The sequence below is a fragment of the Vanessa tameamea genome, chromosome 4 (assembly GCF_037043105.1).
Source record: "Vanessa tameamea isolate UH-Manoa-2023 chromosome 4, ilVanTame1 primary haplotype, whole genome shotgun sequence".
In the NCBI taxonomy this organism is placed as follows: domain Eukaryota; kingdom Metazoa; phylum Arthropoda; class Insecta; order Lepidoptera; family Nymphalidae; genus Vanessa; species Vanessa tameamea.
Window position 1 is genome coordinate 8,673,078 of NC_087312.1, and position 19,144 is coordinate 8,692,221.

Consider the following 19,144-nt stretch of genomic DNA (forward strand, 5'->3'; position numbering starts at 1 on the left):
CGTTTTGTTTACCCATGACAACGTGTATGCAAAATAAGATTATTATTCGTTGAGTAGTTAAAATGTGAAAGAGTAACAAACAAACTCTTTCGAATTTATAATAATATAAGTTAAGATTAAATATACCTGGTTTACAGTACGTATTCTTTGGTAAAAATATTTTTTGGAAAATAACGAGTAATTATAATAGGGGTTATAAAAAATTATTAAATAATATTTATTTAAAAAACAACAACGAATTATAAACAACATAGATAAAAAGATAACTAACGCGGAGGACCTTCGAATTTTTTAGTCAATAGTATGATCCGTTCGGCTTCGCGGACACCACTTAATCTAGCGCCGTGGGCTGTACCAAAATGACCAGGTACAGTTGCTTCACCAGCAAATAAAAGAATAGGCGGTTGGGAATCACAAGGGCCTGGTATCGGAGTACCTAGTTCACATTGTTGGCTAACAGTTGAACAACAACTCATATATGAATACGATCCACAAAAATGTGGATCCAATGCCCATCGCGATCGTAATAACATTTGAGGATATGGTAGACACGGGTTACCCGTGAATTTACGTAATAGACATGTCAATCCTTCAGCAACATCATTTTCTGCTAAGGATTCCATCATCGCAGCTTCTTGCCCCGATATCCAAGCACATAGAACGTGTTTACTGCCTGGCATTTCATCAACGGCACACACACCTCTAGTCCAGTCACATCTGCATTGCAGTTCTTCGGCAGACCATGCGAGTTTTAAATTACCTTCATGACAAACCCAATAGGGCTCTGCATATTCCATAAATACTTTATTGCTAAGACCGTAGCCTAGATTACAAATTGCATCTAATTTACACACGGGAAGAGGTGGAGCAAAAAGTTTATCGGCTTGACATTTCAGGCATCCCAAGGAGACAGTAATAATTACATAATCGGCGGTTAATTCTTCGCCATCGCAACATTTGACTAAAACTCGGCCTGGACCTGTTTGACCCTGGCCCCAACGTATAACGTTTACTGCTTTATTATAACGAACGCTATTATCGGGTAAACCTCGAAGTAAAGGAGCTATTACCCCGACATATCCCAACGGAACTCGCACGCTTCCACCCGGGAGTTCAATATAGCTACCGTATTGGTCAGCACTAACAAGAGATAAATCATCACCACATTTGTTTCTTAATATATTCGTTAGGCCAAACATAACTCTAGCGGCGTCATATCGTTGATCTTCAGGAAAATTATGCAACTCTTGTTGTATTCGTAAACCTACAAAATTTAGTAATGTTCCATGTTGTCTTTCACAACCCAAACGAAATAAATTTGCAGCCTGCTGTTCTATTTGTCTAAATGTGTGGTATGCTGTTATTGTCACTGGCAAGTCTATGGCGCGTCCCTCACTTGTGCAAAATAAGCCTTTTGTTGAATCTAAACGGGGCAAAGGTGTCTGCAATAGCCTGTCTTGCGACGCTAATGTATATATGGAGTTAGGCAAGCAAGCTCCATAGATCCATTCAGCACCCATTTCAATAATTGCGTCTCCCAACCAACAAGAATGAATTCTTCCTCCTGGCCTACAAAAATATTTTGAAATGTAAATTTATTAATGATAGAACTTGTAATAATATTTTAATAAACTTACCAAAAATATTAAAACAATATTATTAGATTGTTTTATTTTTTATTGGTAGAAAGAAGATAAATAATAAAAAAAAATTATTTACCTTTCCTTAGCTTCCAAAACAAGAAAATTTCTAATTCCACATTGGGTAAGCCGGTGCGCTGCTGATAAACCCGCCATGCCAGCCCCTATGATTATAACGCGAGGTTCTTGACAGGATGAACCGATACTGCAAGAATCCAAAATACATTGCTGCTGCCCCGCTGCGCTGACAGCTTTACTTAAATTTCTACAACATTTCATCTCTAAATATTCCGTAAACAGTATTTTCCAATCTTTAGCCCATAAATGTTTTACACGTAACGATTTCATCTTCTTCCATTGAGATGATTAATTTAACACGTTAATTTTTAAAATAAGTCTACCATAACTACCTAATTTTGTGTGTTGAAATGTTTTATTGTCTACAAGACAGTTATGTACGTACTCATAAATCAAGAAGATTGTCTTAATACCTTCTTTTTCGAGTTTATTGCGTGGCCATTACTTTCCTACTTACTTTGAGTTTGTTATACATATTAAGTCAGTTTAGTTTTATTTTTATGAATAAAAACCATTATTAGAATTATGAGTTATTACAGATATTATATTGTAATCTAAAAAACGAGCAGATTTTTAAAACTAGGTACTTTAAGTGCGACGATAATTATTGAATTTGAATGCTTTAAAAACGATTTAAATACAAAAATGTTTTTCTTCTTTCACGTGTAAGTACTGATTTGCACGTACTTATATTTTCATAAATATAAAATATTAGGATATCTCTAAAAATAAAACAAAAAATATTTTTACAACATTTACTATACTATTTCATAATAATAATAATGCTTACAATAAATAAACATAACATCACATATCAGACATATCAAATATAAAAACAAAATGTTAAAAGCGTAGATTGCTTATTTTCACAAGTTTAATTTAGTTTTTAATCTAATGGAATATATAAGTAAGACAACAGTTATAAGTGTAAGTTGTAATTATGGAATTTTTATTCCAATAAAATAATTTAATACTTATTTACCCTTTTTGATATTTTAATATTTTTACGCAATATATATTTTGCATACGCATGGTTATTTATTTATTGTTTGATAATCGCACATTAATAGGTTTTGAACGATGGAACCAAATTTAATATGAAAAATTATAAATAATCTTATATTGGTATTTCATAAAATCATAATGAGAAATAACTTAAAGTCTTTTATAAAAAAAATGTGTATAGCCATAAAAACATTAATCAAACATCACATTTTCGAAAAAAAAAAAACTTCTGTCAATCAAAACAACCTGCTACTGCTTTTTCGAGCCTTATGTTTAGAGAAACCACAGATTATAATAGATATAGACGTGAATTTTTTAACTTGCCATAGATTATATGATTTATATTAAGATTTGTTATCATAGATACGTAGTTTAAACAATTTTTTTTTTGTACATTATTAAGTACAGCATATTTTTGTCGTATATTTGATTAAATATATCTCTTTAAAACATTTAACTATAGACAACATTGCACTAGTACGTTTTTTTAAAGGAAATTTACTTTTGTACTTGTAATAATTCATCAGCAGTAGCCTTTACTTCCTCCCAGGAACTTTGGATATCACTTTCTTCGGAGAACCGTGAGCAAATAGCCAGCCTCAGGAAGTAAACATCGTCGACTTTAGATGGTACGAGATGAATTTTACCACGCCCGTTAATACGTCTCAGTAGCTCTTCGTTAATATCATTGCTCCCCTTCAGTCGGAAGCAAACAAGACCCATAGTAACCTCTTCATATATTTCGAACCTCTCATCTTCTAGACATAGTTTCTCGAAAAGATGCGCCAAAGCGATATGTTTACGAATATGTTTCTGAATATTTTCGATGCCGTACAATCTCAGCACGAACCAAAGTTTGAGGGCACGAAAACGACGGCCAAGAGGTATCTGCCAATGGCGGTAATCTGGCGCGGATCCTTGTTGGTCGTGTTTCAAGTAAAGAGGATCAACGTTAAATGCATCGATCACCCAACGAGGTTGTTTAAGCCACATGGCGGAACAGTCGAAGTTAACGAGCATCCACTTATGAGGGTTAAAGTTAAAAGAGTCCGCCTTTTCAACACCCTTCATCAGGTAACGGTACTCCGGGCAGACGAAAGCTGATCCAGCATATGCGGCGTCCACATGCAACCAGATATCTCGTTCCTTGCATACGTCACCTATTTCGTCTAAACAGTCGAAAGCACAAGATGATGTAGTACCGAGGGTGGCCACGACCTGTAATCAATATTAGACTTATTATTGGTATTTTTCGAATTAAATTTTATCTATATAAATTTGCTTTTAATATATTTTAGTACACAATTTTCATTTCATAGTATATGGAAAATATAGTTACAAAATATATTTTAACATAAAAATTATCAAATTAGGTATGTACTTATATTAATATATAGAAAAACTGTGAACGTTGTAAGACATTCTGTAGTATAGTTAATATCAGCATTGTACCCGTGCGAAGCCGGGGCGGGTCGCTAGTATTGAATAAATAAATAAGCCATATGAATTAAATGTGTCAATTCTATTGGTTTGTTCCGTTTTGACATTTTGTTAACCCGTAGGAAAGATCTAAGATCTACTTACGTAGAATGGTATTAGGCCATTGCTGATGTCTTCATCAATAGCCTCCTTTAATGTATCACCTCGTAATCTCCTCTTATTATCTGACTTCAAATTGCGAAGCTTAACGCCACCGAGAAGTCCAGCTCGCTCTACAGACGAATGAGCTTGCTCTGAGGATAAAAGATTATCATGTCAGCAAAATAACTAATTCTTATTCTACAACATAACTCTTTTACAATATAATTTGTGATATTTGTAACAAATAATGGGGAATATTCGAAAATTCATAAATTATACGATAAATTTATATTTTTTAAATAGCAATTTCACTTACTGTTACAATAACCCACGAGTTTGGATAGAATCTCGACCTCAGTCCACTCTGGGTGTTGTTCCTTCACTCTTTGCATAGTACGAGCCTTTGCACCAAGAAGAGCCACTAATGTAGCTTCACTGGCTGTGCCCTGAATTACTCCACCAGCTTCCCCACCAGAACGAGCCAGAAACTCTTCCGGGAGGCCAAGCATCTGACCGAGCCAATCCAACATTACCACTTCTAATTCGGTACATGCAGGGCTAGCAATCTGTAAATTAATAGGTTAACATTAAATCACTCGGATAAGATTCGCAAAATTTATGTTTCTATACTAATGAGTAAAAAGAACAAGTGATATCATTGATACATAGTTGACTCGTAAAATACTCTGTTCAAATAATAATATCAAAACAGCGAGACACGAGTCTAAATCGAATTTATTAAAGTTAAATTTAATTGTCCCTGTACGAATCTAGTTTACTAAAATGTACCTAACATTATATTGTCTATACAATCATTACATAGTATAAAACAAAATCGGTTACCGCTGTCTGTCTGTCCCTGTCTATGCTTAGATCTTTAAAATTACACATCGGATGTTAATGCGTTTTTTTTATAAGATAGAGTGATTCAAGAGGAAGGTTTATATATATAATATCTACATGCACAATATAGTAGAAAAACACTGATAATTTTAGAGGTTTCTAATATGATGTCGTAAATAAACATTTTTTTTTGCGCTTACATTGCAAACGCTGGCTGAACCGTACAAGATAGATCAAAATAATGTACTACAGTATTGTACACCTTAAAAAGGTCTACAAAAACGCTCGCGATGGTTTATGTCTATCTCTTATCCCACAATCATCATTTTTTATCTTTTACTTTTTACGAGAAATAATGGCTTATTTTCTAAGAGATTTTAAGCAATACAGCATTACTCAGTATACAATTAAATACATTGGGCATTTAACGTAGATCAATATGGCCCTTTACAGCATGTCATTTGAATGAATATTTTCGAAGATATTACAGATTTAAAACGCAGGGACATATCGGTTAGTATTGTCTAATGTCTGAAAAACTTTGAACGTTATATACATATAAAGAATCGAAGCCGGGGCGGGTCGCTAGTGTCTAATAATAAAGTCTAATAGTCCTAATTGTATTATAGTAAATACCTTTTTTCATTTGTGTCTTTTTAAATTATTATCTTAGATAAGGATTAATTCTGGGGTCCATATAAATATTAGGTAAGCTGGCCATAAGAAAATCATTAAATTTTAAATTTCCAGCACACATTACGGACGAATAATTGTTGTTAGAGAATAATTGTGAAATGAAATTTTGTTCAAGATCTTATGATAGAATCCATGATAATTAAAAAAAAAAAAAATGTAATGTAAAACTTCTGGAATTCATGCATGCATAAATTTACGTAACAAGTTACGTTATAATATAACTGACGTTACAATTTGTAACCAATGAAATAGCTTTGTACTCGTACCCGTTTTCCTTGTCCGCATTTTTACAACTCTACGAATTTGCCATTGACATTGATCCACAGAACGCTATGTAAATTATTCAGATTATTTTATAATAAAATGGAGTTAATTGTTTTCTCGAAGACGGGACAGTAAGCTGTTGCTTATTTTTTTAAGAATTTACTATAAATGTTACAGAAATTACTCATTATATTGAATATGGCATCAGGGCTGTATTTAGCAGAGAGGAATCGGAGCAACTTACTCGGGAACTCTACAAGAGAGGGTACAGAGATTACAAATAAATCCTACAAAGAAAATCTTAAAGTAACTGTTACGAAAAGAAGAGATTAATTAGTACAATAATAATAGGGAAGGAAGCCTCCACTATTGCCCCAGGGCCTCAAGATCTCTGAATCCAACCCTGTGTGGAATATGAGTAGCGACAGTGATGAATTGAAAATATACTTTGACCCCAAACGATTGGATACCAGGATAAGGACCATAAACGTATCAATCGTTATGCGGATATTAAATTAATTACCTATGACATATTAACGATTATTTTAACGTATTCTAAATGAAGTGACCTTCGGTTCCCCGGTTTACCTTGATCGGATCAACAACAGTTTTTTTTTAAATATTTATTTAATCACAGTTACTATAAACGTGGTTATTGCAGTTTATTAATATGCGTTGCACTCTTCTCAGTCGGTTACTGTTGTACATTTAGGAAATTAATTAAATTAAAAAAAATATATGAGTGCGTACAGATTTAAAAATCAAAGCTAACCCAAGTGAATCCAATGCAGGCAATGGCACCGCTGAGCATGTCCGCAACGATGGCAGGATAAGAATTGGCTGTCGGGAAATAGGCATGAAACCGTGGCGAATGCCAGTGCGTCACTCCAGACATTATAACGCGCTCGATGTCGTCCATCACGGCGGTCCAGGGCTCCGGCTTCTCTGGCGCTTGCTCAGGGATCAATGGTCGGAGGTAGCCCGGCTTGACTGACGGTACTACTTCCCTGGATAAAATATAAAAGGTTATATAGAAAAAATAATACGAACAGAATGGGAAGTAAAATTTTAGTAGAGATGACAATCCGAACAAATTAACAAAATGAAAAGTTAGTGCTGCATTCACAATAACAATAAAAAAATGCAAGCAACTGATGATCAAAGATGTTTTTGTTGCCATTGTATACTATGTTTAGAGACGTTACAAACGCTGTTTCGGATTTACGTTTATATTTTAATCGTCTACGTTGTTAAAATTCAAAGACCTCTTCCTTACCTATCACGTATATTTTCTAAATACTCTGCGATGTAATCCACCATCGCCTTCGCGAAATCCTTGAACTCCTTTGACTCCATTGGTTCTGCATTATTAAAAGTACATATTATAAGAATGGAATCCACATTTTAATCAATAAAATACTACTTAGTAAAAAGCAAAACGAAAAGTCAGCCAAATTGATTTCTTTTATTAGTAGCAATATTGCAACGAATTCAGAAACAAGTCGGTATATAGTTGAGTCACAAACCAAATTTCAGCTTTAAATTCGGATCCGACATGACAGACCTTAAAAATTAAAATATGACCACGTGTTATATTATAATTCACTCTTATTAAATTATTTAATTGGTGCTAAATAAAACAATTGAAAAATGCTGCATATCTCTCAATGCCGAGAGAACGGCGCAGCAGTAGTTGCACAACGCAACGGACAAGTGGTGCGAGGTTACCCACGGACCTCGCAAGCACACGGTTAACGAACACTGTTAGAATCCATTTTCAATCGTAAATAAATGTTTTTTAAAAAACCATCAAGGTTTAAAAATTACTTTAAATTATTTAGCCACTAAATTAAAATGATTGGTTCAAATTTTACATTCAAGCACAATTTTATTATAGACACGTTGAAAATTTAATGGTTTTGCAGATTATTAACAACGATAAAAAATTATATATGTTTGTGTTAAAATAATATGAATGTATTATTTAGTTTAATTATATTTATTCAAACATATCTTTTCCAACCACATGAGGAAAAAAGCAAAATAAACAACATTTGACATCAAATTGACACGATATCATTAGTCGATAGCTTGAATTATCTTTGATATGCATTATAGACTTGCGAAAAAAAAAAAGAAATTAATGTATACGAAACAAAATTATACATAAGTTTAATAGTTGTATTCTAAATAAAGATATATTCATTGAGAACCGTGTAACTATTATTACGGTACCAATATAGTTAAGCAAATAGCAAATTGCATGGGTCTAAATCTAAGCTTTGTTTATCTTTATTATTTATTCGATTGAAATAGACTATAGGTTTCATATAATATAAAAATAGTAAAATAATATTAAAAAAAATTGTCTCGAATCTGATACTCTGCAAACCTGTCGAAAATATAAATAGAGTGCCCAATTTATATCGAGAAAACTATCATGTTTCTCGATAGCTCTATCTTTTCAATTTAATAAAGTTGTCTAAATTAGTTAAATTCTATTCATTTTCCGATTACGAAATATTAATTAACTTATCTAATGAATGGCAATTTAGTATGTCTACTTCTACTACTTTACTTGGGTGTCTTGTTTTAGTGGTCATTTTTCTCGATAGAGATTTGTTACAGTTGATAAGAATATAAAATATTAATAAAATTGTAAAAAACGTTTTTAAATCCTATTGTCTTTGATTAGACACTTTGTTAGAGTAGCTTCTATGGCGGGGGACTCTACAGTAGTAATCAGTATAGTATAAATAGTAACTTAAAATAAATAGTAACAAGTCCTTACTTACTAATGATTATAAATGTAAAAGATTCATCTGGAGTAAAAATCAGTTATTTCTACGAACTAATTTAAAGTCAAAGAAAGGTAATCTTACTTTACATTTTATGAATAAATTGCTTTCATTTCGCATTTTTTTTTGTATTAATTAAATGGAAAAAATTAATTATACAAAAAAATATGAAGCGCAGAACAAGAGTTGTTTGGATATTGATGATATTCCTTACGGTCAAGGTAAAACTGGTGCGCACGCAATATAGCGTTCAAAATCTTAAGAACTACGTTGAAATAGCCACGGTTATCATTAATTTGACCAATTATAGATTATTAAAACAAGTAATTTTCAACAATAATATTAGATTACTTGATTAAAAAATTGCAAGTAGGTATGAAAAACTAGAAAACAATAATTTGGAGAGGAAAAATATCAAAAAACTATTTAATATTTGTATTTACACAAAAAAAATCCAGCTTATAACTACTAGATTGACTATATAGGTATATATTTAATAATTTTAGGTGCGATAATATTAAGTAAGCATTATAATAATATGTCCGTCAAGATCATTATTGACTACGAATTATACATTTGTGCATTGGTCTAATAAAATGTATTCGTAATGAATGCATATTTAATAATTGACCCTAACATGTTGTCAAGATAATTGACATTGAAAATATATTAAAACTTAAACCAAGAAATAAGAGTAGATGATTAAAAGTAAACGAAGCGTTATTTCCCGAACTGCGCTCGACGGGTATTTCCCTTTTTGTACCTACCGAGGAGAAACTTAAAACCTGTCACATACAATTTTCCTCGTTTGACGCTTAAACTAATATTACCAAATAATTAATATTGATATTTTTTTTAAGGAAAAAAAATGAAAAATAAAATCCATAAGTAGGTATGTATGTAGTTACAACAATTATGTTGAATTTAAATATACAAAAATTTAAGCATGTGTGTATTAGTGCCAATGGACATAATATTATAACCAGATAATAAATGAGAAATTGATAACCAACACTAATATAACAAAATTAACTTCTTATTAGTAGGTCCCTAAATAATTTAATATTATTTGAAAAGTTTGTACGTCTGATTCGACCGGTATATATTATAAAGAAAACGCATTTTATTACATTTTTCATGTTTCAATAGTGTAGATAGTAACTAACACGATTAACCAATAAATTTTGTAATTAAAAGGTTATTATTTCATAATATACACAATAAAAGTGACAATAAAATTAGAAATTCGAAAGACTGGTTACTTAACTCTTTTATCCTATTATATATTAAATAAATATGTATCCTACATCCGTTTTAAATATTTTAAAAATTGTTTTGGAAAGGATTTCAACAATTTTTAACGAAGGCCGTTTTGTTATCATTAAAAATATTAAGCTTATAAAAAATGTCATTGACCGTCGTTTCGTTCATAAGGATACAATATTTACAAGTAAGAATAGAACTGTTGAAATTTTAAGTAAGAATATCAAGAAAATAAATTTGTCTTATTTAAAAAAAAAAAACACTAAAAAAACACACACTTTTTAATAATAATTTACTAATTAATCACAATGAGATATTTTTTTTTGCATTTGACAAAATATATAAACATAGATTGTCGTAGGTATCCATCTATTAAAGTAAATTTCAAGTTCAATATCAACAAGTTATAAAAAAATTTACCTATTCGTTAAACACAAAAGTGGGTAAGTATATCAAACGGTAGAGGTGATTAATGTTAAATACTAGAGACTATTTCATAAATTACAGGATTTCACCGACTAATCCGCTATTTCGGTCATCAAATAGAACAAATTATATATAAGTAAATATTGTACGTACGATAACTATTTTGTTTTTGCATATTCTTACAATAATCGTGGATGTTTTTTTTGTGAATTAAGTCTTCTGTACAAAAAATGAGTTGATCATGTTATGTTCTCCCAATTTATGTTCATGACATAAGCGTAAATAAAAATATTGTCGATAACTGTTATCGACAACATTGATACTTGTTTCGGTATCTCGGACAAGGGAATTCAAGGTTATAAGATTATGATTGAAAGTAAATATCTATGTGAGTTTAATTCGCTCAGTTACTTTTCAAGAGTAAATTTTGAGTCGGTAGAGTTGTTTCTCAAGGTTGTTGTAAGTTATCTACGAAATTGTCTTCGAAAAGTATATTACAATTTATTTTTAATAAGTTAAAGATAAATCAAATGTGAAGATTAACCGACCCTTTAGTCTATTTTTTAAATATGTATTTTAAAAATACGATTACATATTATCTTATTTCAATTATAGAGCCGAATTCTAGAATGAATTATGTGAATTTTAAAATATTATCACTTAAAGTTGAAATTCTTCAAAAAAAAAAATATTTTTTAAAAATAAAAGCTACCATTATTAATTAAATCGATTATTTTATCGATATTTTAAATTTTGTATGATTTGTTCATTTACAATTATACAAAATTTAGATCAATGTCAAATCGATGAGAATCACTTAACTAATTTAAAACTGAAATTTTTTGTCAGTGTCTACTTACCAAATTGAATACCAGCTCTTTATTGATACTATCACTCAAAGTAAATCGAAAGTAGGAAATTGATTCAGTCTGTATGATTCTCACAGCAGTAAATCACGGTTAGCTCTGACCAATACCATTCGCACACTACGCCCGCCGCCGCGCCTGACACTTTATATACGTAGTATAGGCGAAGGATCGCTGTATATACCCGTATATTCAGTATTCTATTTACTAGATTAACTTTAGCGCATGAGCTGCGCTACTCGAATAGTACAAGCTGATTAATTCACCACGAATTAATCCGGTAAGTTCGAACCGTAAGTTTGAATATTGAACAGTAGAATCAAATTGTGAACTTTAAAATATCTTAAGAATGTTTAAACGAGAAATGAGAATGAAAATAAATCATGATATAAAAAGATACGCATAATATGTAAAGTTATATTTATTATATTTACAGCCAGCGTCATTGTGAGCTAGAATTTCATTAATAAAATGAAAACTAAACTCTGTGACGTCTGTATCCAAAAGGTAGTTTATAAACGAGTAAAAATGTTTTGTAAATCGTCATTATTGGTATATCTGACAGTACTATCGGTGATTTTTTATTTTCATTTGGTAGATATAGACTATCAACATAAAAATCTAAAATCTAAATAATATTGAAGATTTGAAACTGCGATACTTAAGTATCGTCTCGAACTACTTAGCACTATGCCTCTACTAGGCTAGGCCTGTTCATTTTTAGCAAGTAACCAACGAGGTAGGTACTTTTAAAAAAATAAAATAAATTCTTACATTATGATTTTTTTGTCATCTATATAAGTATAATTAAATATCTATAGTTGACTAAAGTGTATAGTTAATTGATAAACTCGCTATTTCATAATGCAAAAAACCCTAATTTGTTACTTTTGTTCCAAATTAGTTTTTATCAAAGTTATATCTATAATATATTTAGCCATTAGTATTTCCCAAGTGGATAAGTATTAAATGTGCGAGTGCGAAACGATATTGCGTAAAGGTTATAGTTAATAAATTCAAATGCATTCATGCTTTTTTCATATTTTTAGTACCTACTTAATTTTTGTAATCAAAAATAAAGATAATTATTTGCATCATTACTTTGTCAACGGCACCCTTCACACCAAAACAATGTTATTTGTCAAAGAAAATTAACAAACATTTGAATTGAGGCTAATTTCGGTTGACAAAATTATTTCTTAATCTACGACGTTTCTAATTTTTACGTACTTATTCGGGTGGTTAATATAATACGATCTATTTATATAAAATAACTTATATTTAGTCGTTATAATCGTGGACTGTTTAATTAAATTGTGGACTGCGTTTGCTAACACGGCAGCGCCTAGTCGTCAATAATGTAGGTATACTTGAAGCTAATTTTCATAATTAAAATAGAAAAAAATCAGTGATTCGCTTATCTGGGCTACAAATAATCTGAGGTCAGATAATTATAAGAGCTTTCTTCAAGTACACACGCACCCACCAGGCACCAGTCCCTAATGACGCATAACTCCCTAACCACCACCACCAGTAACCCAATAGGGGTGTGATCATTCTACGTCTAGTTAATTTATGGTATTTATGTATATATAATTTGGCAATAAATTAAAATCATAATTTCGGATGATTTGTTTACAAAATCCTTTTAAAAATATGTAGATATTTTTCACTTACTTACCTTAACATAGCTTCTTTTTTGAAATAAAAACTATTATTCAACGACAAAAAAAATAAGGAAGAAAAATATAATTTAAATATGTATATACTACTAATGCAGTAGTTACATATTAAAACCTGTTAAATATTTTGGTTTTTCCGACAATAATAAATATTTCTAACGATTTCATTGTTTTATGATTTAAAAACAAAATTAATAATATACATAATACAGAATCGATCATATATCAAGATAATTTAAATTGTCTACTAACATTTAGAAATAAAACTCACTATTGTAACAAAAACGTATATAACATAAAACTCTGATATAAATGTGCTTGTATTTGACGTCGAGAAAGTTGAATAAGGCTCTTGTTCAGTATTTTATCACTGATTGGTGTGCTATCAATTGGCAAGACGCTCTCGAAAATATTAAAATTTATATTTTAAGTAAATTAATATTATGAAACTTTAATATCTCCGACAATATTCATTTAAATTACATGCTGTACCTAAGGGCTGTATAAAATGCACAATGTATTTAAGGTAGTTTATAGAGCCATTATTTCTCGTAAAAAGTAAAAGATAAAAAATGGTTATTGTGGGTTATCCCTAAGAGATAGACATATACCATCCAGGACTTTTTTGTAGACCCTTTCAAGGTGTACAATACTGTAGTACATTTGCAATGTAAGCTCAAAAAATGTATTTATTTACGACATCACATTAGAAACCTCTAAAATTATCAGTGTTTATATACTATATTGTGCATGTATTATACGTATAACTTAAACCTATATAATATAACCTATATAATATTATAAACCTTCCTCTTGAATCACTCTATCTACTAAAAAAAACCGTATCAAAATTCGTTGTGTAATTTTAAAGATCTTTAAGCGACTTTGTTTTATACTATGTAATGATTAGTTTTTTTGTATCTTATCAAAACTATATTGAATTTTATTTATAATTGTGTAATCAAAATATTTGTTGCATAGTTAAGAATTCTAAATTAAAAAAATATATTTGTAAGCATTGAGGTCTTTTTTCAAAATTGCTTGTCATGGATGAATTAAAAATTCGAGTAATAGTGAAATATCAGTAGTGTCTTAACCAAGCGGCATATAACATCAACGTTATGGAGCGAACACTACAAATGAATGCACAACCTGTTATTGGTTTACCCGCTTCCGTTCTGCAAATTTTAGCCTGAAAAATGAATAAGTGGTCGGTCAAAACCTTTAATTAACAATGACAAATTAAAGGTGATTGTAAAATCTCATCAGCATATTATCGGTGCAGATCATCATACTAAATCTGAATACGGCTGAATTAGCAGCAACTTTCCAAGTTAGCCACAAAATTGTAGCAAGAAAAGCTTGACAAATGGGTCTCTAAAGAACTCAATGACCACCAGCGCGAAGTAATCGTCATGCTTTGCAGGAACTCGCATTTCTCCAACCTGCTCTGATCAAACCCTCAGACGATATTGACTACGACGTGATTGCAATCACTCAGAAGTTTTTGATTAGGACGTGATTGACCAAAGCAGGTAGGAACTGCTTTACAACGCACGACCTCTTATTGGACAGCAGACGGTCACTAGTGACAAGTTCTGGGGTTGGAAGCTTGCCGTCATCTGCCGTACTCACCAAATCTCGCGTCTACAGATTAATTTTTCCAGAATTTGGACAACTTCTTGATGGAAAAAACTCAATAACCTAGAGGCAGTACAAACGTGACATACGGTTTTTACCTGTGATCCTTGAGGTTTAGGTACATAATTTATTAAGGTTCAGCTTTTAAAGTATATTAGTATAATTAAGTGAAGGCAACCGAAAGAGGTTATATAGCGATAAAAGTAGGGTAATAGGTAGTGCGAATAAAATACTAACCATACATCAATATGTGTGTTGAGACTTTTTTTCTTGATATATTAATGTTATTTGTACTTCTAAAAGCACAAAGAAAAAGATGAACCAGTTAGAAACTCACTATCTACTCATTTTGATGAAACAAAATTTATCAACAAATACTAATAACAAGCATCATCGATACATATAATCTTGTACAGAATAAAATGCCTTATCATAACTTTTTAAGTGTATAATAAAATATTAGAATTTTTTAGTTGTACTTTCATCGAAACGCAATACTGGAAGGTGAGATTAATAGGGGAGGCACCCTCTCGAGACAAGAGGAATTGAATCAATTCCCTATATACTCGAAAAGTTGTGAAAATCTGACGAGGATTTCCTATACTAATATCTTTTCCTTTTTTATAAGATAACGATATCAGCCGTGGTAAAAACTCAGGATTACATCAAAGTACGTTTTATGTTACTTTCTGGAAAACTATGATAAATTAGTAAGTTGTATTATGTATAGTATCGCAATATGACTATAAAGTAGGCAGGCAAATAAGTTCGCAAAAAGGCTGAATTTTATGTCAAATTAGTACGGAAGTAAGCTTTTTAAACATCCTTCTTTGGGGCAGTAAGTGAAACTTGCTACTCTTAAGAATGTTATACGTATATGTATAACGTATCTTATGTATATATTAGTGTTATAAGTAAGTGCAATTTTTTTTCTTCTGTATATTATATAATTTGACTAGGTGACATGAAATCAGTAACTAGGTCTCCATTAGCAAAAATAGTACGACGGAGTGGCCTTTAATTATGTTCCAATTCTTTACTTGCTCTGATTTAAAAAAACACCGTTATTATTTTAACCTAATTTAATAGACAAAAAAAAATAAGAAACGTGTGACATTTAAAAAAAACTGCGGGTAAATAATTCTCATTCTTATGTTACACTCACAAGTTGAAAAATCTAAGAGTCCACTTGTTGCAGTCGGTACTCTGTTACTATGGCGACGACGGCCGGTAGCCACCCACCACCCCCACTTAGCAAGTCAAGAGGAGATTACTAGGGTTGGCATTGTTTGTTTAGAAGAAAAAAAATATTTATTTTATATAAGAAATTGAAGATTTATTATCACCGTTAAAATTGGTTTTGAGGCATAACTTGTAAACTACAAAGACAATAATAATTTATATATAAATTTAAATTGCTAAAAATTCAGTTAAATCTTCTATAAAAATGTTATACATATCGGAAAAAATACCACTAATGTCTTCTGGGCGTCATAAGGATTGAACGTACAAAACAAAGTATAAATTGTTTCGAACAATTTAATTAATTTCACAATGTTCAATCACTTTACAATAATTATTTCACAGTTACTAATATAAAACATTAAGCTAACAGTTTCAATCCAGTAGTGAGACCGTAACACCGATATTAACTTTTCCCTCCATCCACCTCTGTCCAGGTCCGCCATACTACGTATTTCCCGCCAAAAATTCAAGATGGCGTCTCGACCCCCCTCAAATACTTTCTTCGATTATGATTGGTCGTGCGTGACGTATAATGCAATATTATAATAGTAACTTTGAAAGTATTAGTAAGGTTTAACACTATAATAAATGTATTAATACAAATACAAGGTCTACTAAAATGTAAACAATACTTTGTTCTGCCACTTCCTCCCATATAGGAGTTCGTATTAAGAATAAAACATGCAAATGCTACCATAGAAGATACCAAAAATTTTATTTTGTTAATTATTTACATTGCTTAAAAAAAACGGTGACGAAGTTTTTTTCAAATTACAATATAAATATGAGCTTTACGATATTTTTGAGTAATTTATAATAGTAATTAGAACAATTATTTATTTTAAAAACTTACTGGTTTGATCAGACTATAGTATAATTTGACAAGGATTTATACTCATTTAACGAAACTACGGTAGAACTAATTGTTACTTTTTTTAAAACAATTCAAATCACACTTATTGTGATTCGTCCCTGTATTCACGGCTATGAAGGCCAGTAGTTACTCGCCACCCCATTTCCAGAAAGTCAAAAGCAGACGGACTTAGGGCTGCTACTTACCGAAATCAAAAATCTACTGCAAATTTATTTTGTCGTGAGTAAAAAGAACATTGATAAAATCACTTATATTATTATATTAGTCTTACCGTATATTTGGCTTAATAAAATGCCTGTATGGATTTAGTTCCATGTTAATCACGAAAAAGTATATAAAATTAGCAATAAAAACCGCCTATCTGTTCGACTAAATACAACAAAAATATTCCAATTACCAGTCATATTTACTATTTAAAGATGTTATTAAAATGGCAAAACACGATAACCCTATATAAGCCTGCGTCACACTGGGTAATTACACTTCTAAAGCTTTTGATGGAGTTAATCCAGTTATTGATAGGAAACGAGCCGTAACCGAAGTCCTTTGACATATTTAAGCGAACATTTTAGCATAGTATTTAAAGAAGATACGCTTCAATATTATTGTTTTGATTATTATTGATGTGGTAAATATAATAAGGGAGTTAAAGTCTTAGACTTTTTAATTATACATAAGTATAAATTATAGAGATATGGATGTTTTTATAGTTGGCGTAATAGCACATGGTTTACCTGATTGAAGTGGTCATCACCGGGCATATAAATTGGCGCTATCAGACAGAATAACCAACCCGTTCTAACCACAATGGGCTTGCTCAAATCCCTACCCCGAAGTCTATACATTATGGAACAAGTAATTTTAATAAACGCAACGAACGTTTATGCAACATCACCAATTTATTATGAAAAATAAGCAAGTCAAAGCCAAAGTTATTGTCAAATTGCTAGACAAAGACCTCTTTCTTTTGAGAAGAAGGTATGGAGCTTATGTTACAACTCCAAGCTACTCCTACCAACACTTCATACAAATAACCTTCTTAATAAAACTTATGAGGAGAATTTATAGGTATTATTGCTACCAAATATTAGTTCTGTCTTATTTATTATTTATTAAACTATAAACCACCATCTCTTTATATTAGGGTATATTTTGATTATTTAAAAGTCACTCATAAAATGTAGGTAAAAACATTAAAAAAGTATTAACCTAAGTATACTAAAATTCTACAAGTCGTGTTTTCATTATTAACAATTTATTCCATTACATATTAATTCCATTACCGTCCGCCGTTTCAGTTACTCCACCACGCTGCTCCAATGCGGGTTGGTGGATACACGTGGCGGATTCTCATCCACAACGTGCAGGTCATCTCACGATGTTTTCCTGCATCACCAAGCACGAGATGAATTATAAATACAAATTAAGCACGTTAATTCAATGGTCCTTGCCAGGGGCTAAAATTCGGAATCATCGGTTCAAATTGACTTCTTGTATCGTCTTGTGAACACTGGGTCATCAAGCTTTGTAAAATGTATATTTTTTTTATAAATAATACAAATTCAGGTATCACAAGATTTCATTTCAAAATTGGAACAAAATTAGGAAAATCACTATAACGTATTGAGCCATCGTAACTGTTATGTAGACGGCGTCATTTGTTTTGCCCAAAAGTACTTGTAATAATCTGTGGCTCGATGGATCCCAGTTTTAATTTAAAGGTTCATGCCGTACTGCTACTGTCCTATGCTGTCTTTAGTACAATACGATGCTTGCGCTTAAATCAAGTGTAGGTATCAATCGTGCGGCAACAGTTCGACTCAAACTATTTAATTTAAAAGCGCCCTTAGTAAGACATTCATTCACATTAATTCATTTTCTTTTAATTTTATTCATATTACATTCAATACTATGTTCCCTCTACAGATCTCCTAAGACTAGCTCAAATGGGAGAGTTGAATCATGTTTAATATTCAAAAATACTAGATAATATTTGTGATAAATATCTATCTTGGATGCTATAAGTAAATTAAATTAGGTCGCTTACAGCCTCGACGCCCAGAGCTTAAAAGATAGGACTCACCCTGGGGCTGTGAACACGTGACGTGGGGTCCTCGCTTGTTCTTTTTCAAAAGGCCTCGAGGAGATCAGCAGTCGGGGTTTAAAGTCCTCTGAATTAAAATTGCTCTGGATTTCAAAAATTAAAAATTTTTATTTTTTCCACCGCGTTTTCTATCAAACC

At 31.3% G+C, this 19,144-nt stretch overlaps 2 protein-coding genes across 2 annotated transcripts; both read right to left on the minus strand.

The window, feature by feature from the left end:
• Positions 1-198: 198 nt before the first annotated feature.
• LOC113394540 (spermine oxidase-like) lies at positions 199-2,155 on the minus strand. The gene is made up of 2 exons (XM_026631888.2): positions 1,720-2,155; positions 199-1,569 (listed from the first exon to the last, which is right to left on the minus strand). Exons 1-2 carry the CDS (start codon positions 1,986-1,988, stop codon positions 267-269), a joined length of 1,572 nt encoding a protein of 523 aa, XP_026487673.2. The 5' UTR covers positions 1,989-2,155; the 3' UTR covers positions 199-266.
• Positions 2,156-2,462: 307 nt separating this feature from the next.
• Positions 2,463-11,613, minus strand: LOC113394542 (aromatic-L-amino-acid decarboxylase). Its single transcript, XM_064220740.1, has 6 exons — positions 11,455-11,613; positions 7,384-7,468; positions 6,880-7,114; positions 4,621-4,870; positions 4,308-4,456; positions 2,463-3,941 (listed from the first exon to the last, which is right to left on the minus strand). Exons 2-6 carry the CDS (start codon positions 7,461-7,463, stop codon positions 3,222-3,224), a joined length of 1,434 nt encoding a protein of 477 aa, XP_064076810.1. The 5' UTR covers positions 7,464-7,468; positions 11,455-11,613; the 3' UTR covers positions 2,463-3,221.
• Positions 11,614-19,144: the final 7,531 nt, after the last annotated feature.